Genomic DNA, 21,387 nt, shown 5'->3' on the forward strand with positions numbered 1-21,387 from the left:
GATAAATACATCATCTAACACTGGTGATAAGGCTATAACTAAAAAGTCAAAAAAGAAATAGATGTTGGTATGGCTGTAGAAAATAGAGAATGCTTATAAATTGTTGGTAGGGAATGTAAATTAGTCCAACCCCTATAGAAAAAGAGTATGGAGAATTCTCAAAGAACTAAAACAGAACTATCATTTGAGTAGACGGCAATTATCTGAAATGTGCCAGGTGCATGGAGTAATTCAGAGAGCAGAGTAATAGAAGGAGGTCAGAACTATGTAGGGTACATGGAGACGGTTGAAGAAGGACATGAGGGGGAAGGAGAATAAGCTTTGCAGTAGGTCTTAGCAGTGCCCTATGTTAAGCATGCCACTGAAGCACTTGCAAAAATAAATAATAGGATGATTTGCTAAAGTTTTCCCACTAGGAAAAGTGATAGGATTAAGCTGCCTTCACAATAGACAGAGGAGGGACTCACAACCCAGTGAGACCAGGAAACTCAGGAAATGTTTCCCAGAGATGTATCCTGAGCTGGGCTGTGAAGAATAAGCAGGAAGAAGGAAGGCAAGAGTAAGGATAAGAAAGCCTAGGTACAAGAACAGGCATTCAAAGGCATAAAGGTATTAGAAACTCTTCCAGGAATAACACTGTTTGGTATGCAAACTCTTTCATAGAAGAGATTATTTCCCAACTCATATGATGACATAACCTTGTTACTAAAACATAATAAGAACTTACAGCAAAGAGAATACTACAGGCTAATCTTACACATAACATTAAGTATAAAATCCTAAACCAAATCTCAGCAAATTAACCTCAATGGTACATAAAAAAGATAATACAGATAATATCATGAAAAAGTGGGGTTTATTCCTGAAATACAAAATTGGTTAACATTTGGATGAAAATACAAACAGCATAATCCATCATATTATCAGAAGAAAAGAGAAGTATCATCTGTTATCTCAACAGATGCTCCTCCCAAAAAAGTACACATAAAATGCATTTGATAAAATTGAAAACTACTAGATTTCCACTTTCTGCCATAGTGGAGTAACAGGTACCAAATGTGCCCTTACACCATTAAGAACTAGAACACTAGAACAAACAGAACAAATACATGAAAAAACTACTTTCAACTCTTAAAAAATAGTTGGCACAGAACTATAACCTCTAAAATTCATTTGAAACATAACAAAGTTGGAGTTCTCACACATCCTGATTTCAAAACTTACCACAAAACTACTGTAATCAAAAATGGTATAGTACTGGTATACAGATAGACATAGACTAAAGGAATACAATAGAGCCTTTCAAACACAAGGTCAATGATTTTCGATAAGGGTGCCAAAACTATTCAATGGGGAAACAGTCTTTTCCGCAAATTGAGTTGGGAAAACTGGATATCCACATGCAAAAGAATGAGCTGGACCCTTATTTTACAGTATTCTTAAAAATTAACTCAAAATGGATCAAACAACTAAATGTAAGAACTTAAACTGGAAAACACTCAGAAGAAAATAGGGGAAGCACTTAATGACACTGGATTTGGCAGTTTCTTGGATGACACCAAGAGCACAGGCAATAGAAGAAATAAATTGGACGTTATAAAAATTAAATTTTCTTATACATCAAAGGACACCATCAACAGAGAGAAAAACAACTCATACAGAATAGGAGAAAATCTTTGTGCATCATAAAATTAATACTGAATTCACATCTAGAATATATAAAAGAACTTCTACAACTCAAAACCACCAAAAAAAAAAAAATTTTTAAAAACGACGTTTGACAAAGTCAACAAAAATAAACACTGGGGAAAGGATACCCTATTCAATAAGTGGTTCCAGAAAAACTGACTAGGCATATGCAGAAGAATGAAACTGGGCCTCTAACTCTCACCATATACAAAAACTAGCTCAGGATACGCTAAAGACTTAAATGGAAAACCTCAAATTATAAAAATCCTAGAAGAAAAGCTAAGGAAAACTCTGGACATTGGCCTAGGCGAAGAACTTATGACTAAGACCTCAAAGGCAATGCAACAAAAACTAAAAATAGACAAATAAGACTTACTTGAACTAAAGCATCTATGTAGTGAAAGAAACAACAGAATAAACAGACAACCTGGGAGAAATTATTTGCAAACTACGCATCCAACAAAGGACTACTATTCAGAATCTACAAGGATTTTAAATAAATCAACAAGAATAAAACAAGTAACTCCATTAAAAGTGGGCAAAGGACATGAACAGATGCCTCTTTTTAAAATTTAGATTCAGGAGGTGCACAAGCAGGTTTGTTACATAGGTATATTGTGTGATGCTGAGGTTTGGACTTCTAAGGATGCTGTTGCTGAAGTAGTGAACATAGTACTGGGTAAGTTTTTCGATACTTGCCCCCTCCCTCCCTGCTTTTGGAATCTTAAGTGTTTACTGTTCCCATCTTTGTGTCTATGTGTACCCAATGTATTGCTCCCACTTGAGAGAATATGTGGTATTTGGCTTTCCATTTCTATGTTAATTCGCTTAGGATGATGCACTCCAGCTGCATTAATGTTGCTGCAAAGGACATGATTTGATTCATTTTTATGGCTGCATAGTATTCCATGGTGTACATGCAGAATTTTTTAAATCCAATCCACTGTTGATGGGCACCTTGATTGATTCCATGTCTTTACTGTTGTTAATAGTGCTTCAATAAACATACAAGGGCAGGTGTCTTTTTGGTGGAATGATCTATTTTCCTTTGGGAGGATACTTAGTAAGGGACTGCTGGGTCAAATGGTAGTTCCATTTTCAGATCTTTGCGAAACCTCCAAACTGCTTTCCACAGGTGCAGAAATTTTACATTCCCACCAACAGTGTGTAAGGTGTCCCCTTTTCTCCACACCTTTGCCAACATCTGTTTTTTGACTTTTTAATAATGGCCATTCTGACAGGCATGAGATAGCCTCTCACAGTGGTTTTAATTTGCAGTTTTCCAATGATTAGTAATGTTAAGCGTTTTTTTGTTTGTTGGCTGCTTGTATGTCTTTTTGGAAGTGTCTGTTGAGAGAGTCCTAGCCAGAGCAATCACGCAAGATAAAGAATTAAAAGGCATACAAATAGGAAAAAAAGGAAGTCAAAATATCTCTCTTCAGTGCCAACTGATTCTATACCCAGAAAACCCTAAGGATTCTGTCAAAGACTCCTAGACATAATAAATAATTTAAGCAAAGTCTCAGGACACAAAATCAGCATACAAAAATCTGTAGCATTTCTATGCACCGATAACGTTCAAGCTACAAACCAAACCAGTAATGCAATGCCATTTACAAGAGGCACAAAACAAAATACCTAAGAATACATCCAATCAAGGAGGTGAAAGATCTCTATAAAGAGAACCACAGAACATTGCTGAAAGAAATCACAGACACAAATAAATGGAAATGTATTCCATGCTCATGGATTGGCCAAGACAATCCTAAACAAAAAGAATAGTCAGAGGCATCACATTACCTGACTTCAAACTATACTACAAGGTTACAGTAACCAAAACAGCACAGTACTGGCTAAAAAAAAAAAAAAAAGATACATAGACCAATAGAACAGAATAGAGATCCCTGAAATAAAGCCACAGACCTACAATCGATATTTGACAAAGTCAATAAAAATAAACAGAAAATATACATGGCTGGGTGCGGTGGCTCAAGCCTGTAATCCCAGCACTTTGGAAGGCCAAGGCGTGTGGATCACGAGGTCAAGATATTGAGACCATCCTGGTCAACATGGTGAAACCCGTCTCTACTAAAGATACAAAAAATTAGCTGGGTATGGTGGCACGTGCCTGTAATCCCAGCTACTCAGGAGGCTGAGGCAGGAGAATTGCCTGAACCCAGGAGGCGGAGGTTGCGGTGAGCCGAGATCGCACCATTGCACTCCAGCCTAGGTAACAAGAGCGAAACTCCGTCTCAAAAAAAAAAAAAAAAAACACATCCAGTCTAAATAATTAAAAAATACAAATGTTCAGAGCACTAGAATAAACCAAGTTTCAAAAAAAGCTAAACATATAGCCAATAAGAACATGAAAGTCTTAATATCACTAGTCATCATTGGTAGTGATCTACTTTCTACCAATAATATCATGTGATTAGTGATATTAAGAAACCAGTGTCATCCCAGCTTGCACCCATTAGGATACCTAAGAATTGGTAAGGATGTGGAGAAATTGGAACCCTCAGGGATTGCTGGTTGAAATGTAAAATGATACAGTTGCCATTGAAAACAGCATGGTAGTTATTCAAAAAGTTAAAAACAGAGTTACCACTTCTTAATACATACACAAAAGAACGGGAAGCAGGGACTCAAACAGACATTTGTACATCAGTGTTCATAGAAGCATTATTCACAACAGCCAAAAGGCGGAAACAACTCAAATGTCTACTGAAAGATGAATAAACAAGATGTTTACTGAAAGATGAATAAACAAGATGTTTGTAGACACACACAGACACTGAAATATTACTCAGCCTTAAAAAGGAAATTCTGACACATGCTACAACATAGATAAAACCTGAAGACATCATACTAAATCAAGAGACAAATACTGTATGATTCCAATTACATGAGGTACCTAGTCAATATCAGAGAGTAGAATGGTGGTTGCCAGGAGCTACAAGAAAAAGGGAAAGTGGAGCTACTGTTTAATGGGTACAGAGTTTCTATTTCGGATGGTAACAGAGTTCTGGAGATGAATAATGGTGAAGTTAAAGTACAACATGAATGTACTTCACATTGATGAACCAATACCAAAAAAATATGCAAAAGACCTGAAAACACAAAAATGAGTATCCAAGTAGTCAAATCATATGAAAAAATGTTCATCACCAATTACCAGAAAATGGAAATTGCAGCCCCCAAAAGATAGCACTGAACACCCTATGACTAAATTTTTCCTTGACAATATCAAGGGTCAAGAAAGGTGTAGAACAACTGGAGCCTTATACCCTGCTGGCTAAACTGGTATAACCACTTATGGTTAAGTATTTTCAAATCATCAACTAAAGTTGAATAAAGGCAGGTTTATGAGCCAGCAATTTGAATAAAACAGTAAAATTAACTTAAACAAATTTATTGTCTCAAAATTCTGGAGGCTGAAAATCCAAAATCAAAGGGTTGGCAGGGCTATAGGCTATGCTTCCTGTGAAACCTGTAGGGGAATCCTTCTTTGCCTCTTAGCTTCTGGTGACTGGCCAGGTGGCATACCTTGGCTTGTAGATGCATCACTACGATCCTCCATCTTCACATGGCTTTCTACTTTTGTCTCTTCACACAGCTTTCTTTTTATAAAGACACCATTCGTATCACATAAGAGGCCCACCCTACTCCAGTATGGCCTCTTCTTAACCCATAACATCTGCAAACCCTGTTTTCAGATGAGGTCACATTCTAAGGTACTGGGGGTTAAGATTTCTATATACCTTGTTTGGAGAAGAAGAGGACACAATTCATCCCATAACATATACCAAAAAGCAATATAATATTCATAAAATTAGAATATTCCTGAAATTTCATATTAGAAGTTCATAAAAATAGAATATTCACAAAAGCAAATTTAACAGCCCAAAACTATAAACAATACAAATGTCTATCACCATTAGAATGAATTCTAAAGTTGTAATATATTTATGCAATATAATACTACACAGAAATTAAAATAACTACAAATGAAACAACTTTGATGAACTTTACAGATAAAAAAGAAGCCATACATTAAATGCACACACTGAACCAATTATATTAAATTTTAAAAATAGGCAATCTAAACATTTTTAGGGATGCATGGTCATAGAGTTTAACTGTAAAGGCAACAAATGATTATCATAAACTGAGGATGAAGCTGATTAAGCGTTAAAATTAGAAGAGAACATAAAGGAGTTTTTGAGATACTAGCAAAGTTCAATTTCTTAATCCACATTAGTTATACGGTTACAATGAGTTTTACTCCATTACTGTGTGTACTGTTCTGTATGTGGTAATTTACAGCGTAGTTAAAAGAAAAGGAGCTTTGCTGGAAAAAATAAAAAATACTTAAAAAGCAAATTAAGCAAAGTTAAAGAGCTTATATAATATGCTGTCTTTTATATAAGAGAATAAAATATCTACTCATTTGTGGGGGAAAAAAAGACAGTAAACTAGAGAATAGATTGATTACCCTAAGAAGGTAAATTAAAATGGGTGGAAAGAAGAAATGGGTTAGTGTGGGGAGAAACTTTCAGACAGTACTGACATTTGGAACCATGTTAACATTTCATATACCCCAAAATAAGGCAAAAAGAAATAATTAAGAATGGGGGGGAAGCAAAATAGAATTCAAAAAACAAATAAGCCGAACCATCTACTAAATGAGTAACATAACCACACTGAAAAAGGAAAAAAAATTAACCCAGCCCAAGTAATTTTCTAACACAGTACTGAACTATGTATCCTGAGGCTAAAGACCAGGACTCAAGTAAATACTGAACTAAATAGGGGTGCTTTTTGTTTGTTTTTTGAGACGGAGTCTCGCTCTGTTGCCCAGGCTGGAGTGCAGTGGCATGATCTTGGCTCACTGCAAACAACCTCTGCCTCCTGGGTTCAAGTGATTCTCCTGCCTTAGCCTAGAGAGTAGCTGGGACTACAGGCCCATGCCACCAGACTCGGCTAATTTTTGTATTTTTAGTAGAGACTGGGTTTCACCATGCTGGCCAGACTGGTCTCAAATGCTTGACCTCAAGTGATCCGCCCATCTTGGCTTCCCAAAATGCTGAGATTACAGGTGTGAGCCACTGTGCCTGGCCTAGAGGCCTCCTTTTTGCAAAAGTATAGGTTCCTCTGCAATTTCAAAACTTCATTGTTGGCCAAGTGCAGTGGCTTATGCCTACAATCCCAGCATTTTTGGTGGCTGAGGTAGGAAGATGGCTTGAGTCCAGGAGTTTGAGATCAGCCTGGGCAACAAAGCAAGACTCAGTCTCCACAAAAAAGTTTTAAAATTAGCCAGGCATGGTAGTGTACACCTATTGTTCCAGCTACTCAGGAGACTGTGGTGGGAGGATCACTCGAGTCCAAGAGTTCAAAGTTGCAGTAAGCTGTGACTGCACTACTGCACTCCAGCCTGAGCAACAGAGTGAGACCCTGTCTCAGAAAAAAATAAAACAAACAAACAAAAAAAACCTATGTTGTTATTCTAGAGTTAGGCAAATAAGTTAAAACATTGTGGATAATGGGAACCAGAATAGTCACCAACACAGATTTGCCAATATGGAAGAGAACAAGGTGAACTTTGTGGTGATGGAATAAAATTGGAGGTATCAGTATGAACTGATGGTAACTTTTAATATAGGTAGAATACACAGACAGATAGACATGGATGTGTATGGATGTATGTGTATTCACTCACATACATACGCATATATTTATTTCCTGACTGTCAGTTGAAAGGGCCTAGAAGCAATGATACCCTGGTAGCAATGAACCTACCCAGCACACAGACGTTGACTTCCAAATGCTATTCTCCACTCAAAGAAATAGAAGTGCCTGGCTCCAGGGCTGAAATGAGCCTGGAATATCTTCTTGTGCTAAAGAGAAAAGAAAACACTCAATATATGATGAAGTCATATCAAAAGGACACAGGATCAGCTTGAAGGGGCTCCCACTGGCCCAATTTAGGATAATTTGGGCATCAATCTGAATGACAGTAAAGAAATGTACCCGTTGAATAAAATAAGAATCCAGGAGTCCACAGTGATATTTTTAAAATGGGGGGCAGCAAAATGAAAGTTCTTATTTATAGCAGAAAGCTAACTAATAATACAGAACAATGAATCAGAAAATCACCATTTTGGCAACAATTAGAGTAATAAATGATTCAGGCAAGACTTATCAATGGAGGCTAGCCAGTGGGTAAAAGTTTGAGAAATAACAGGATACTTGGAACCTCAAAATGTTCCCCACAATATACTTGTAACTCACAAAAGGAAAAAAAACTTCACAGTGGAGTAACCTTACAAACACTATCTTAACCAAGTGATCAATGTCAACATCACCAGAAAAGGAGCGAATTGACAGCATGTGCCTCCATAAGCATCTTTTCTATGGTATTCCTCACAAATATGCATGAGGTGAATTTCATCATGAGCATGTATCAAACACACCCAAATTGAGAGATGTTCTACAAAATGAATGGCTTCAACTCTTCAAATATCAAGGTTATGAAAAAGAAGCAAGATTAAAGAACTATTCCAGGTTACAGGAGACTGAAAAGACAACAACTAAATTCAACCCATAACTCAGGATTTTCTTCTGCTGTAAATGACATTATTGACACCACTGGTGAAACATGAATAAGATAGAGATGGGGGAAAGAGAGAAACAGCAAGTGACAGGAGAGCAAGAGTTAGAGACAGAAGAGAGAAAGAAAAGTAAAGACTAAAATACAGAAAAATATTAACAGATGGAGAACTAGGGTAAAAGGTATATTTAGGAATTCTTTGTACTATTCTTACAACTTTTCTGTATGCCTGAAATTATGTCAAGATAAAAAGTTCAAAGACAAAAGTCTCTCACAATACATAAAATCAGACATTTCATAAAAGCAGAAAACAAAGATGAAAAATTGTTCAACCACGTTAAATACTAAAACACCACTTGTGCTACTTAACACAAAAAACATAAATGACAAAATTCAGTGGTAGCAATTCTGGAAAACCTGATACATATTTCATACTTTGCTGTTTGATGACTAGTCCAATCTTTTGAGGGACAACTTAGCAATATGGACTAAGAGCAATAAAAATGCAGACTCTAGTGATATCAATTCTGGAACTCTATCCTAATAAATAAATACCAAATATTGAAAAGGCATTATACAAAGATATAATCACTGCAGTCTTATTTAAAACAATATAAATTGGGAAAAATCCCAAGTGTAACACAGAAAGAAAACTGATATATAATCATTCAGACACTAAAACAGTCTATAAAAACTATGTAAACATGGGGAAAAGCTTACAATAGATATAATAAAATAAAATTATATGAAAGCAATGATTAAAGTACAGTTGTAAAAGCATCTACATGCAGCAAGCACACTCAGCCCCCTTGTCATGAGATACCCCGTGTCGCCTAGGAACTCTGCAGACTTCCTACCAGCAAGAAAGCCCTCACCAGATGGAGCCACTCAATGATAGACTTCTCAGCCTCTATAACTATTAAAAAAAAAAAATTCCTTTTCTTTATTGAAAAAAAATTATCTACACAGAGTAAGATTAAAATTCACAACACTTGTTACAGTATTTATAGGGTAATGGTATTGGTGAGTGAGGTTTTTCCTTTTTGTCATCTTTCAAAATGTCAGTAACTAAATACTGAGGAATATATAACTAACAAAAGGAAATATGCTTAGTTACTACTTTAACATCCTTTGTGTCTTCAAAGTGCATCTGAAAAATATCAGTCATGATAAAGAAAAAAGTCACAATGAAGCAATATATACAAATATCTTTATTTTGTTTTTAAACATATCAACCAGTAAACATGTGAGTGGGTAGGCCACGCAAGTCCAGGAGAGGAAAGGTTACAGAAGATATTTAACAAATATTCACTAGAAATCATGATGGGAATAATATCCTTACTCTTTGAGATGAAGTCTCGCTCTGTCGCCCAGGCTGGAGTGCAATGACGTGATTATCGGCTCACTGCAACTTCCACCTCCCGGGTTCAAGTGATTCTCTTGTCTCAGCCTCCTGAGTAGCTGGGACTACAGGCGCCCACCACCATGCCCAGCTACTTTTTGTATTCTTAGTAGAGACAGGGTTTCGCTATATTGGTTAGGCTGGTCTCAAACTCCTGACCTCAGATGATCCACCCACCTCGGTCTCCCAAAGTGCTGGGATTAGAGGCGTGAACTACCGCACACGGCCTAATATCCTTTCTTAAAGAATAAGTGCATTCCATACAAATAAGATGATTACAATAAAGTACCTTAAAGCTCAAGAGCCACAGTACTGAGGTACGATAACTGGCATGAGGAGTCTTGCAGGCTTCTCTTTTATCTAATACTCACTGAAGTCTCATCCGTTTTTCCGGGGGGGCTTTAGCACTCACTGTCTGTTGTACATTCTTTGTGGTCTCCTTCTCCTCAGATTTTACAGTTTCTGGTACAGGTTCTGCCTCTTTCTTTGTCTGATCCACTAGATATCAAAAGTAGATTTTTTTGGAAGGGGGATATGGGTGTAGGGATGAGATAAATTCAAACAATGGTTAATATGAATGATTCACATTTTCAAATTCATTTTTAATTGCTTATCTCAAGTTCTAAATCTAGCTGTTTCCCCAGGCAGAGGTATACAAGAACCTAGCTACAAACCTAACAACCTGATAACTCAAGGAAATTAGTAATACTAGACAAAACTACATAGCATTTAAGTAAGATAGTACATAAAAACAAGATATATAATTATTCTAACCCAGTACCATGATGGTTCAATGCCTATTTTCAATAATGTAACAGAAAACATCATTCTGTAAAAATACACACAGATTTGATGGAAAAAACCTTGAATCGCATTGGCTTTTTCACACAATACCTACTCTTTCCCTCCCCATTCATCTTCTCACTACCACAAACACTACCGCAATGGCACCACCTGCTGACAGTTCAGCAGATCTCAATGATTAGGAGTAAAAAATTACAATGAGAAACTCTAGAACAAGATTGTCCCACCTGTGGCCCAGGATGGCTTTGAATGTGGCCCAACCAAAATCTGTAAACTTTCTTAAAATATTATGACTTTTGTTTGTTTTAGCTCATCAGCTATCATTAGCATTATTTTATGTGTGGCCCAAGACAATTCTCCTTCCAATGAGGCCCTGGGAAGCCAAAAGATTGGACACCCCTGCTCTAGAAGGACAAAATGACCATAGCTCATTTCACATGCTGTAGTTTTTACTGATTTACGGCTGCTCAATCTTATTTCAAGCTTAATAAGAATATTAGATGAACCATACCTGGAACAGGCTTTTCTCCAGACTTTTGCTATGATTTTTTAGAAAACAGGGAGGGAGAGGAAGAGGAAGAAGAAGAAAACAGGTCAGATTGGCGAAGTTTCTTCTTCTTGATTTCATATAAATAAAATGAAAATTTCATCCAAATTATATTTCAAATGACTTTGTGAAGAAAAACTTCTATTTAGATACTATAAATTTATCATTTTCTACTTCTTATTTCCCATTCCAGAAAGACACAAATCAAAAACCAGAACAAGATAGTCAACCAACCATAAAAACATTTGAACATTTAACATTGTAGCCTTGTGTGGACTCAGGCTATAATGCTTTATAAAAAGCAATTCAGTAGAATTCAATGGGAAGAAATAATGAAGTCTTTCAATACTTTAAAGTCTTATTCTCTTTGGGGATATGAATTATGGGAAGGGAGAATGAAGTATGGATGAACCAGGACTTTTAAAGTTGGCAGGCAAGGGAAATTTGGAGGGAAAAGAGATTTCTGATGAGTGCATTATTAAAAACCAATCTATAGAAAAAAAGATAAGAGCATTAGAGGTCAGAAACAAGGTCAGATCCTTCACTCTGTACAGCAATTCTTTCACTTAATTAAGCTGTCATCACCTTTGCCCCATTCTCCAAGGTAAATGCTCTAAAACAATCTAGTCTTCTTCTTCAAGGTTCACAACCCACCCCCTCATTCTCATCCGATGACAGTGTCTCCCATGTTTAAAAACAATAACCAAAAAAAAAAAACCAGGATGCCAACACCACCAACTTCCTTACCACCTACCTTTAAACTTGTAACTTTATACACACACACACACACACACACACTTAAAACACCTTATTACTTCCATATCATCTGAGAAGAAAAAAGTTCTCTCAGTTCACTTCTAATGCCTCCATCTGTTTGCTGAATCTTTCTAGATTTACATGCCCTTCCTAAGCCTTCTTACCTATTCCCATTCCTAATAACTACAAAATGTTCTGATATTACACGTTCCAGGTTCTTGCTGACAACTGCCAACTATCCTACTCCAACTGCAAGTCCTGGGAGACTTTACACTTAACAAGACCAAAACTGAGCTTCATTTTACTACCCACTGTGCAATAAAAGGGTTACCAAAGAAGGCCCAAGGCTGCTATATTTAGAAAAGCCTGCTCGCAAGGCTGGTCCTTAGCTGGTGTCTAGAAACTTTGGATTTTTGGAGGTTTCCCACCATTCTCTGATAACAGTGACTCACTGTGCCTAGACTCTACAAAAAATGTGATTTAGGCTAAATACATGCTTTCAGAGGTTGTGAAATTTTGGTATGTGCTAGACGGTACCTACATGAAGAGCCTCACCTCCATAAAAACGCCTTGGGTACCGGGTCTCTAATGGATTTCCCTGGGCAGAAATATCACACATACATTGCTGCATTTTCACTGTTGAGAAAACAGTACACTCTGTGTAATCTCTTAAGGGAAGAAGGAAGTATAAGGAAGCCTGTACCTGGATTCTTCCAGACTCTGCTGTGTCTTTTTCCCTTTTGATCTGGCTATATATACTTACTGCATTACAGCAATAAATCTTAGCTCTGAGTACAACTATATGCTGAGTCCTTTGAGTCGTGCTAGCAATCTCCAAATGAGAGTCATCATGAGAACCCCCAACAAAGCCATATATCACATTATCTTGTGAAAATATCAGTACTTAAATATGTCCAAAGTAATTCTGAGGAAACAAATCATTTTTCTTTAAAATAGGAAAGGAAATATAGGGAGGAACATTGAGGAGAGTAAAAAAATTGAAAAGGGGGAATTTTTCTACTGCCAGCACTGAATCATTTAAGCTATAATGGACATTGAACTATATTTGGACATTGGAATAATGTCATTATTTACCCAACATAATACACTGTCTAATCTTTTCTAGTAAATCCTGCCAGGTTAGTAGAACATGGTTTGAGATGGAGATATATAGTAAGGGTGCCTCCTGGAGCAAATTTAATCAGGTGGCTTTGGTTTAGATAATCCTAGTTGAAATAATATCCTATGGTATTCTAGCAGCTTCTAAAAATAGCAATAAAAGACAGTCCCCATAAAAGGCTCTGAGGACCAAAACTCTCATCACATCGGTATTAGCGCAACTTCCAGCAGTAACAACAATTAAAATATGAAAAAAGGAGCTTCAAAGAAGCAGGCAGGATATTTTCCTGAACATCCCTTTATAGGGGCAACATCCCTGGGTACCACAAGCCCAACTGCTCAATAAAATTGATAAATAGGAATACCTTCTGTATCCTTATCTGAAGTATAAATAGTTCTGGAGGACACAATGGGTAAAGAAAACAAGAGTTCATATGAGCTAAAAGAAGTTCTGGGAGACTTCAAGTAGATTATTTTTTTTCTCTAGATCTGAGGCTAGAAAAAATTTCAGTAGGAAAAGCAAAAAAGATTATTAATAGTTCTAGAGAAAGCCATCTTTCTCCTAGTTATGTTACACAGAGTTGAACATACTCTATCTTTGGCAGTTGGTTTTTGGCCCTTGGATGGTCAAAGAAATGTGGAGTTCAGGAATATGATGATGTAAGTAAGAATGTGGCTAAACCTTTAAAAGAAAAAGGTAAAAAACTCACTGAAATGATATGAAGTCCACAGTCTGCTTAAAAATAACTGGGAGAAAGTAAGAGAAGAAGAAATAAAACAAGCTTGGCCTGTTGAGGCAGGCTAAAGGGTATATGGGGTTTCATTTTTAATTATTCTCTCTGCTTTCATGTTTTTAAAATTACTGTGCTTTTCTAAAGAGGTTTTTGTTTTTTTATTTTTATTTTTTCCGAGATGGAGTCTCACTCTGTCACCCGCGCTGGAGTGCAGTGGCGTGGTCTCAGCTCACTGTAACCTCTGCATTCCAAGCTCAAGCGATTCTCCCGTCTCAGCCTCCTGAGTAGCTGGAACTACAGATGCATGCCACCATGCCTGACTAATTTTTGTATGTTTAGTAGAGACGGGGTTTCACCATGTTGGCCAGGATGGTCTTGATCTCTTGACCTCGTGATCCGCCTGCCTCAGCCTCCCAAAGTGCTGGGATTACAGGCGTGAGCCACCATGCCCAGCCAAGGGTTTTTATTTTAATAATCAAGAGAGTCTATGAGCTTTCTCTACAATGTCTAGCCTAGCTCACCAGGACAGAACAGCAAATAAGATTTAAGGCAGCATCCCTAGCCAGGAAAAAAAAAAAAAGTTGTCTTTCACTGGAGTACCTCAGAACTCAAATACAACGGGAAACTACTCAATGTTCTGTAGGTTGGTCAATGAAAACCAAACCCCTAACAACTGTATTTAAACCAAAATCTGTGTTTTCCCCTGTATTCTGAATTTTAGTTAACAATACCAATCTAATTCTAGGCCTGAAACCCCAGAATCACCCTTTATCCAATTTCTCAAAATCCAACCACCAAATTAAAGCAATCCTAACTCTGAAATACCTCCTAAATCTGTCTCCTCTCTATCCTATGGCCACACAATTAATTCAAGCTTTCCACAATCTAAGTGCCCTGAATCCAAACTTTACATGTGATTTCCTAAGCATCCCCTACCATACTGTCATTAGTTATCTTCTAAAACCCGAAACTGACTACATTACTCCCTTGCCAACTACTTTAAAACGTCCAATGGGTCCTTATTGCCATAAGCAATAATTCTCAGCTAGTCACTTGAAGATGAGGTAGCAGAGATTTCAGTGAGAATACACTCCTAGAGGGCATATACTTGAAAAAGAGTATACAAAATTTCCCCTGGTTTGGCCAGTCTTTGGTTATGATAGCTATTGTTTTAAAACTTCAAATAACTCCGAATGCATACGGAGCCCTGTTACGTTTATGGGAGAGGTAATGGGTTATAAGTTTAAAATAGAGAAGAAACATAGGCCTATAGGATTAAATCCCAACTCCTTTGCATGGCATACAAAATCCTTCTCAACTGACTTTAATCTACTTTTTAAGTCTCATCTTCCATTACTCTTTCCCTCACAAACACAAAGATTAAACCCTCAGAGGATTTTTCCGGTTTCTGAACACATGTTCACTAACTCATGTTTCTGGTTTTGCATGTTCTATTACCATTTTCTAGATCAGTACTGTTCAAAATAAATGTGAGCCACAAATGCAAGCTATATGTGTAATTTTTAATTTTCTTGTCACATTTTTAAAAATAAACATTTATTTAACCAAATATACCTAAAATATTATTTCAACATATAATCAATATTTTTAAACTACTGAGATATTTTACATACATTCTTTTTCATACAAGTCTGAAATCCAGTATGCATACTGCGCTTACATCACAACTCAATCTCTGGACTAGCTGTGTTTCAAATGCTAATAGTCACATGTGCCTCGTGGCTACCATACTGGACAGCACATGTCTAGCTGTCTTCCCCTGGCCTACCTAGCATACATTATGTGATCACCAAATGAATGCTCAACTACACCTAACTTCTTACATTTTGTAGATATCACTCATCATCCTACACACAGCTATAATTCATTTATTTATTTATTCAACAGACAATGTTCCATCTTCAAGTGCAATTCATAAGATTCCTCTAAACTGGTTTTCCTGTTCTGAGTTCCATCTTGTGTCTTCTGCTCTCTTCACCACCACATCACAATTCCAATAGCACCTATCTTTCACTACAGCAGAGTCAGGGAAGAGAGGAGAGTCCTGTTCTAAAGTCATCTCATGAAAAATTTCATTTAGTTTAAAATTTCCCTTGGAAAATCCCTTACAGAGCCCCTAACAAACACAGGACATATTATTTTGTGTGTACACCCTGTAAAGGTCCTTAAGAACTGAGACTAGCCCTGAGAATAGCATATTCATCAATTACATTACATACCTACTTCACTCCAAAAGCTCATTTAGTAGAATGGCAGGTGGATTTGCTATTGCTGTTAGAAATCTCCCTGCCCCTCCAAATCACACAGTAGAATTCGTATAACTTAAAGCCCCAATGTGGTACCTCTATTAATCACTCCTGCCTCCTCTATTTATTATGCCAAACACACTACCTAAGATGTTCTGTTCTTTTTGTTATTCTATCATTCAGGTTGTTCAGATATCTACTACATCAGGCTGGAAGGTGGCACGTAGAGTAAAAAGAGCATGAGTTCTAGTTTTGTTACCACCTGTGACACCTTCGGCAACCTTTTTAATGAGAATATTATCTACATGCAGTCCTCAAAGTTTGTGAAGATTCAGTAAGAAATACAAAACAGTGTTAAATCCATTCCATTTGCCCTTTTCTTCCATTAAGTCTTTCAAAACCTTTCCTTTGATACAGAGATTTTTTTAACTAATGAGGAAAATCAACAATTTTAGGTCACATCTGAAACAGTTCTCAATTAAAAATAAATATGTATGCCATACAAAAGAAATAAAGATTAACCACACATATTTTCATTACCTGCACAAATCTGGGTGGAAATTTTTGTCTGAGGTCTACAAGTAAAGCATCCACACGTTGTCTCTGAAAAATAGAGCTTGGTTCTTCTTTCCTTTTGGCTTTAGGTCTGACTTTATCTATTAAAATACGAAATCCGAATCAAAACATTGTCTTCTTAGCTTGGTGTCTCATATTTTACAAATCTTGATCCACCATGAACATACACAAACTTCACCTCATATTTTACAAATATTTATCCACCATGAACATACACAAACTTCATTATTTTTAATGCCTGTTATACCAAAGATAATTCCCCAAATCAGGTAAACACAGCATATATACAGAAGTGTTTTAACTCTCCCTCTTAACTGAAGTTAAATTCTACCATTTAAGGTGATACACGTCTTTTAAAGCTACTTCAGTTTTGGTACATAAGCATAAACAAACTTAAGTTTTAAAGTTCAAGTTTTTCATAATTACCAAGATCATAATCCAAATTATTGGTCTGAAATTATCTTTGTATTTTTTTTTTTTTTTTTTGAGAAGGAGTCTCATTGCCCAGGCTGCAGTGCTGTGGTAGAGTCTCGGCTCACCGCAACATCTGCCTCCCGGGCTCAAGCAATTCTCCTGCCTTAGCCTCCCAAGAAGCTGGATTACAGATGCCTGCCACCACACCCAGCTAATATATTGTATTTTTACAAAATACAAACAGGGTTTCACCATGTTGGCCAGGCTGTTCTCGAACTCCTAACCTCATGATCTGCCCACCTCAGCCTCCCAAAGTGCTGGGATTACAGGCGTGAGCCACCACGCCCAGCCTTACCTTTGTATATTTTAAGTGTATTAAGTGGTCTTTTCCCACAAAACCTACTAAGAACAAATAAAAAAATGCAGGCTTCAAAAACTCAATCCATCATATTCAATTATTAAGACTGTAATTCACTGGAAAAAAAAAAAACATAACAAAACAGAAAATCATGAAGACAAAAAAGAAAAGAACCTGAAAAATTCTGAAGTTAATCACATGTGGGGTTTGCCCTTGGGAGGGAGGTGTATTGGGAAACTGTCTCTAAGCAAAGGGTTCCAGATAAGTGTTATTCCAAACATTTGGTTATGGTAGGAGAAAATAGCCATTGGGCCAATTTTAGTCAACAAAGGCAAACTTTCCTTTATCAAATGTTCCTGCTTATACCTACCATTAAGAAGGTGATACAGGTCTGAATTCTATACAAAGGCCGTGTTTCCTTCAGTAATTTATTCTGAGTTGCTATTTCTCAGAAAAGGAAATGCAAAATACAAATATGCTGTTACAGGCATATTTCTGGAGGTAGTTGAACAGTAAAATATGATGAACACAGTAGCAGATTAGATGGAAACTTAGAGGACCTGGAGCCACAAGAGGTGATGACATAGAAGGATCAGAAAACAGACTGGCCGTCTGGAGATAGGGCTCTAAAAGGCAATCTCTCTCAATTCCTCCGCTTTGAAGACTGGAGGAATAACAAGTTCCAGATTCCAAGAAACTCAACAGTCAGGTAACTAGGGAATATCATCTTTGCTCATTACACATCACTGTCTCTCTCTTTTTTTTTTAAGAGACCAGGTTTCACCATGTTGCCTAGGATGATCTTGAACTCCTGGGCTCAGGTGATCTGCCTGCCTTGGCATTACTAAGTGCTGGGATTACAAGAGTGAGCCACCACGCCTGTCCCCAAATATTTTAAAACCTTGAATCACCTTAACAAAGACTACCAGTTACCTAACAGACTAAACTTGTATCTGTTCCTATGTGAAAGCTATGATTACCGTATCTACTTACATGAATCTCAGCTGCAACAAAGTCATCAACCCACGAAAAAGTGATACACACCTAGAAAAGATCAACAGCCATTTTCCTAAAGAAAACAGCTTCATTCTCAGAGGATCAAAAGTGTTTTAGGAGGGTCGGGGTGTTCTACTTACCTTGCTCTTCATGATCTTTAAAGTGCCACCAATACCCTTTGGAAGGATGATATCGACAGTATGACATAGCTTCATCAAAAGCTGACTGAATACCATGCACTGCAGTAAGCTTGTAAAAGAAAAACAAATTCTAAATTTCACATTAGGTCAACCAAAATTTCCAAAGTAAATATTCACAAAATATCACATATGCAAAGACAGAACCTATTTTTCAGAACCTAAATTACTATATAATTGGAACTATGAAATATACTTTGAGCACTGACTTGGCTCACAGTAACCACAGTTCAAAACATTCTAATAGTCAACACTTTATAGCAACTTACACAAGGCAGAGGAGCTCATTTGATTATTGGAAGCAAGGTAGCTAATTAAAAGTTTTCTTTAGTGCTTAAAGAATGTGAAGACCACTTACCACTCTAGAGTTTATAACTGATCCCAAATCTGGTGCCTGATAGATCACTCCAGCAATGATATAGTAATCAGCTAGTGGGATAACTAAAACAGTAGGAAAAAAGGTTTATGAATACAGCTATGGACACAAATTGCTAAACAGACTCTCATAAAAAAAAACTAAAATCTGATATTTTCCCATAAGGCGGGGTTTATCAATTACGGTTTTGGTAAAGCTGTACTAGAAAACAGCCACATCCAATCATTTACCTAACTATGGCTGCTCTTGCAATAATTGAGCAGTTGTCACAGAGACTACAAGGCCCACAAACCACAAGTATTTAGTCACTGGCCCTTTTCAGAAAAAGTATGCCCACTGTTGCCCTCCAGCAGTGCTTCTCAAACTTTAACGTGCATCTGAATTACCTGGGGATGCTGTTAAAATTAGATTCTTATTTAGTAGGCAGAGTGCATTTCTAACGAGTTCCCAAATGATGCCAATACTGTTGTCAGTCAACCTTAAAGGAGTAAGACACTGGAGCCAGACAGACTTGGAGTCCAGTGTAAAGATATCAAATGCAATGAGCTTGCTTTTGTGCCCCAGTGCTGGGTCCTAAGGAATAAGACAGCTGCTAGTGAGGCTAGTGCCATCTTATGTAATTTCTTTACCTTGAATCCTCTCACCATGGAAATCTTGTCTTGTCCCTAGCCTTGCCTTAGTTCTAACGTTCTCTTTTACTCTGGGCAGGGACTCTAGATCTTTGATTTTGAAACTAAATTTGGATTCTGGAATCACAACTTCTTTACCAAGTCATTCTTTGAAATCAATGCCAAGTTAAAGGTTCTTCATAAATGTCTTAATGAGGGTATAATTGAGAGATGTAGCTGGAATAACACCCATCTGGCTCCCCTATATTAAATCTTTTCTTCAGTATGACTTTATTCATGGTCTTGGCTTGATTCTAAATGTCTTCCATTTCTGGTTGTCGCTGGAAAAGTTGTCTAGCTCTTTGATTCAAAACCAGATCTGCACTCTGTACTCTTCAGTGTTGTTTCTAAACCAAGTTTTCAGTAGGTAGTATAACCCAGGTAAGGCTTTTAGTTGGATCCATCAATGAGAATTTTCAATTGGTCCTCTATTAATTTGGTATGATTGCATCTACCATGCATTTTGTAACAGAATTAACTCAGTAGACTGAGATGAAAAGAAAAGTTAATTGTGGTTGTCAGCAAAGCCTGAGTCCTGTCCTCTCACTCTCCCCGCTGGACAGCATGAGCTTTGCCACTTGCTCCACCTTCTCCACCAACTACTGGTCCCTGGGCTCCATCCAGGAACCCCGCTAAAGTGCCTGGCTGGTCAGGAGCACAACCAGCGTATGTGCAGGCACTGGTGGCTTTGGTTCCTGGACCTCCATGTCCCGCTCCACCAGCTTCCAGGGCAACTTGGGATGCAGGGGCCTGGCCATGGGGATGGCCGGAGTCTGGCTGGAATGGAGGTATCCAGAATGAGAAGGAGATCATGCAAGCCTGAACCTAACTGGTGCAAAGCCTGGCCTCCTACTTGGACAGAGTGAGGAGCCTAGAGACCCAGAACGGGGGCTGGACAGCAAAATCCAGAAGAGGGACCCAGGTCAGAGACTGGAGCCATTACTTCAAGACCACCAAGGACCTGAGGGCTCAGATCTTAAATATTGTGGACAATGCCCACATCGTTCTACAAATCGACAACACACGTCTTGCTGCTGATGACTTTGGAGTCACGTATGTGACAGAGCTGGCCATGCGCCAGTCTGTGGAGAGCGACATCCATGGGCTCCACAAGGTCACTGATGACACCATTGTCACTTGGTTGCAGCTAGAGACAGAGATTGAAGTATCAAAGAGGAGCTGCTCTTCATAAGGAAGAACTATGAACAGGAAGTAAAAGGCCTACAAACCCAGATTGCCAGCTCTAGGTTGATCGTGGAGGCAGATGCCTCCAAACCTCAAGACCTCGCCAAGATCATGGCAGACATCCAGGCCCAATATAAAGACTCTGAAGAACCGAGAGCAACTAGAAAAGTACTGTTCTCAGCAGAGTGAGGAGAGCACCATAGGGGTCACCACACAGTCTGCCAAGGTTGGAGCTGCTGAGGTGATGCTCACGAAGTTCAGACATATAGTCCAGTCCTTGGAGATCGACCTGGACTCAATGAGAAATCTGAAGGCCAGCATGGAGAACAGCCTGAGGGAGGTGGAGGCCTGCTATGCCGTGCAGATGGAGCAGCTCAGAGGGATCCTGCTGAACATGGAGTCAGAGCTGGCACAGACCCGGGCAGAGGGGCAGTGCGAGGCCCAGGAGTATGAGGCCCTGCTGAACATCAAGGTCAAGCTGGAGGCTGAGATCGCCACCTACTGCCGCCTGCTATAAGACAGCAAGGACTTCAATCTTGGTGATGCCTTGGACAGGAGCAATTCCATGCAAACCATCCAAAAAACCACCACCCGTCAGGTAGCGGACAGCAGAGTGGTATCTGAGACCAACACCACCAAAGTTCTGAGATATTAAGCCATCAGAAGCAGTGTACTCTTTGAGAAGCAGG

The 21,387-nt window shown here is 38.1% G+C and overlaps 1 protein-coding gene and 1 long non-coding RNA gene across 9 annotated transcripts in view; one reads left to right on the plus strand and one right to left on the minus strand.

The window, feature by feature from the left end:
* Positions 1-21,387, plus strand: part of LOC103795828 (uncharacterized) — an 86,725-nt gene that overhangs the window by 34,696 nt on the left and 30,642 nt on the right. The gene's annotated exons all lie outside the window — the stretch shown is intronic.
* The window catches only part of MED6 (mediator complex subunit 6), a 62,482-nt gene continuing 50,582 nt past the window's right edge, over positions 9,488-21,387 (minus strand). For 3 of the 4 annotated variants that reach the window (XM_035260867.3, XM_002754060.6, XM_054240106.2), the window contains 5 exons: positions 18,828-18,910; positions 18,413-18,521; positions 16,469-16,584; positions 11,017-11,044; positions 9,488-10,199 (listed from right to left, as the gene is read on the minus strand). In XM_035260867.3, the coding sequence (XP_035116758.1) occupies positions 10,069-10,199; positions 11,017-11,044; positions 16,469-16,584; positions 18,413-18,521; positions 18,828-18,910 (467 nt within the window). In that variant the 3' untranslated portion in view covers positions 9,488-10,068. The remainder of the gene's footprint in view (positions 10,200-11,016; positions 11,045-16,468; positions 16,585-18,412; positions 18,522-18,827; positions 18,911-21,387) is intronic. The other variant, XM_009006261.5, reaches the window with a different exon arrangement.

This window comes from Callithrix jacchus, chromosome 8, assembly GCF_049354715.1.
Source record: "Callithrix jacchus isolate 240 chromosome 8, calJac240_pri, whole genome shotgun sequence".
Taxonomy (NCBI): Eukaryota; Metazoa; Chordata; class Mammalia; order Primates; family Cebidae; genus Callithrix; species Callithrix jacchus.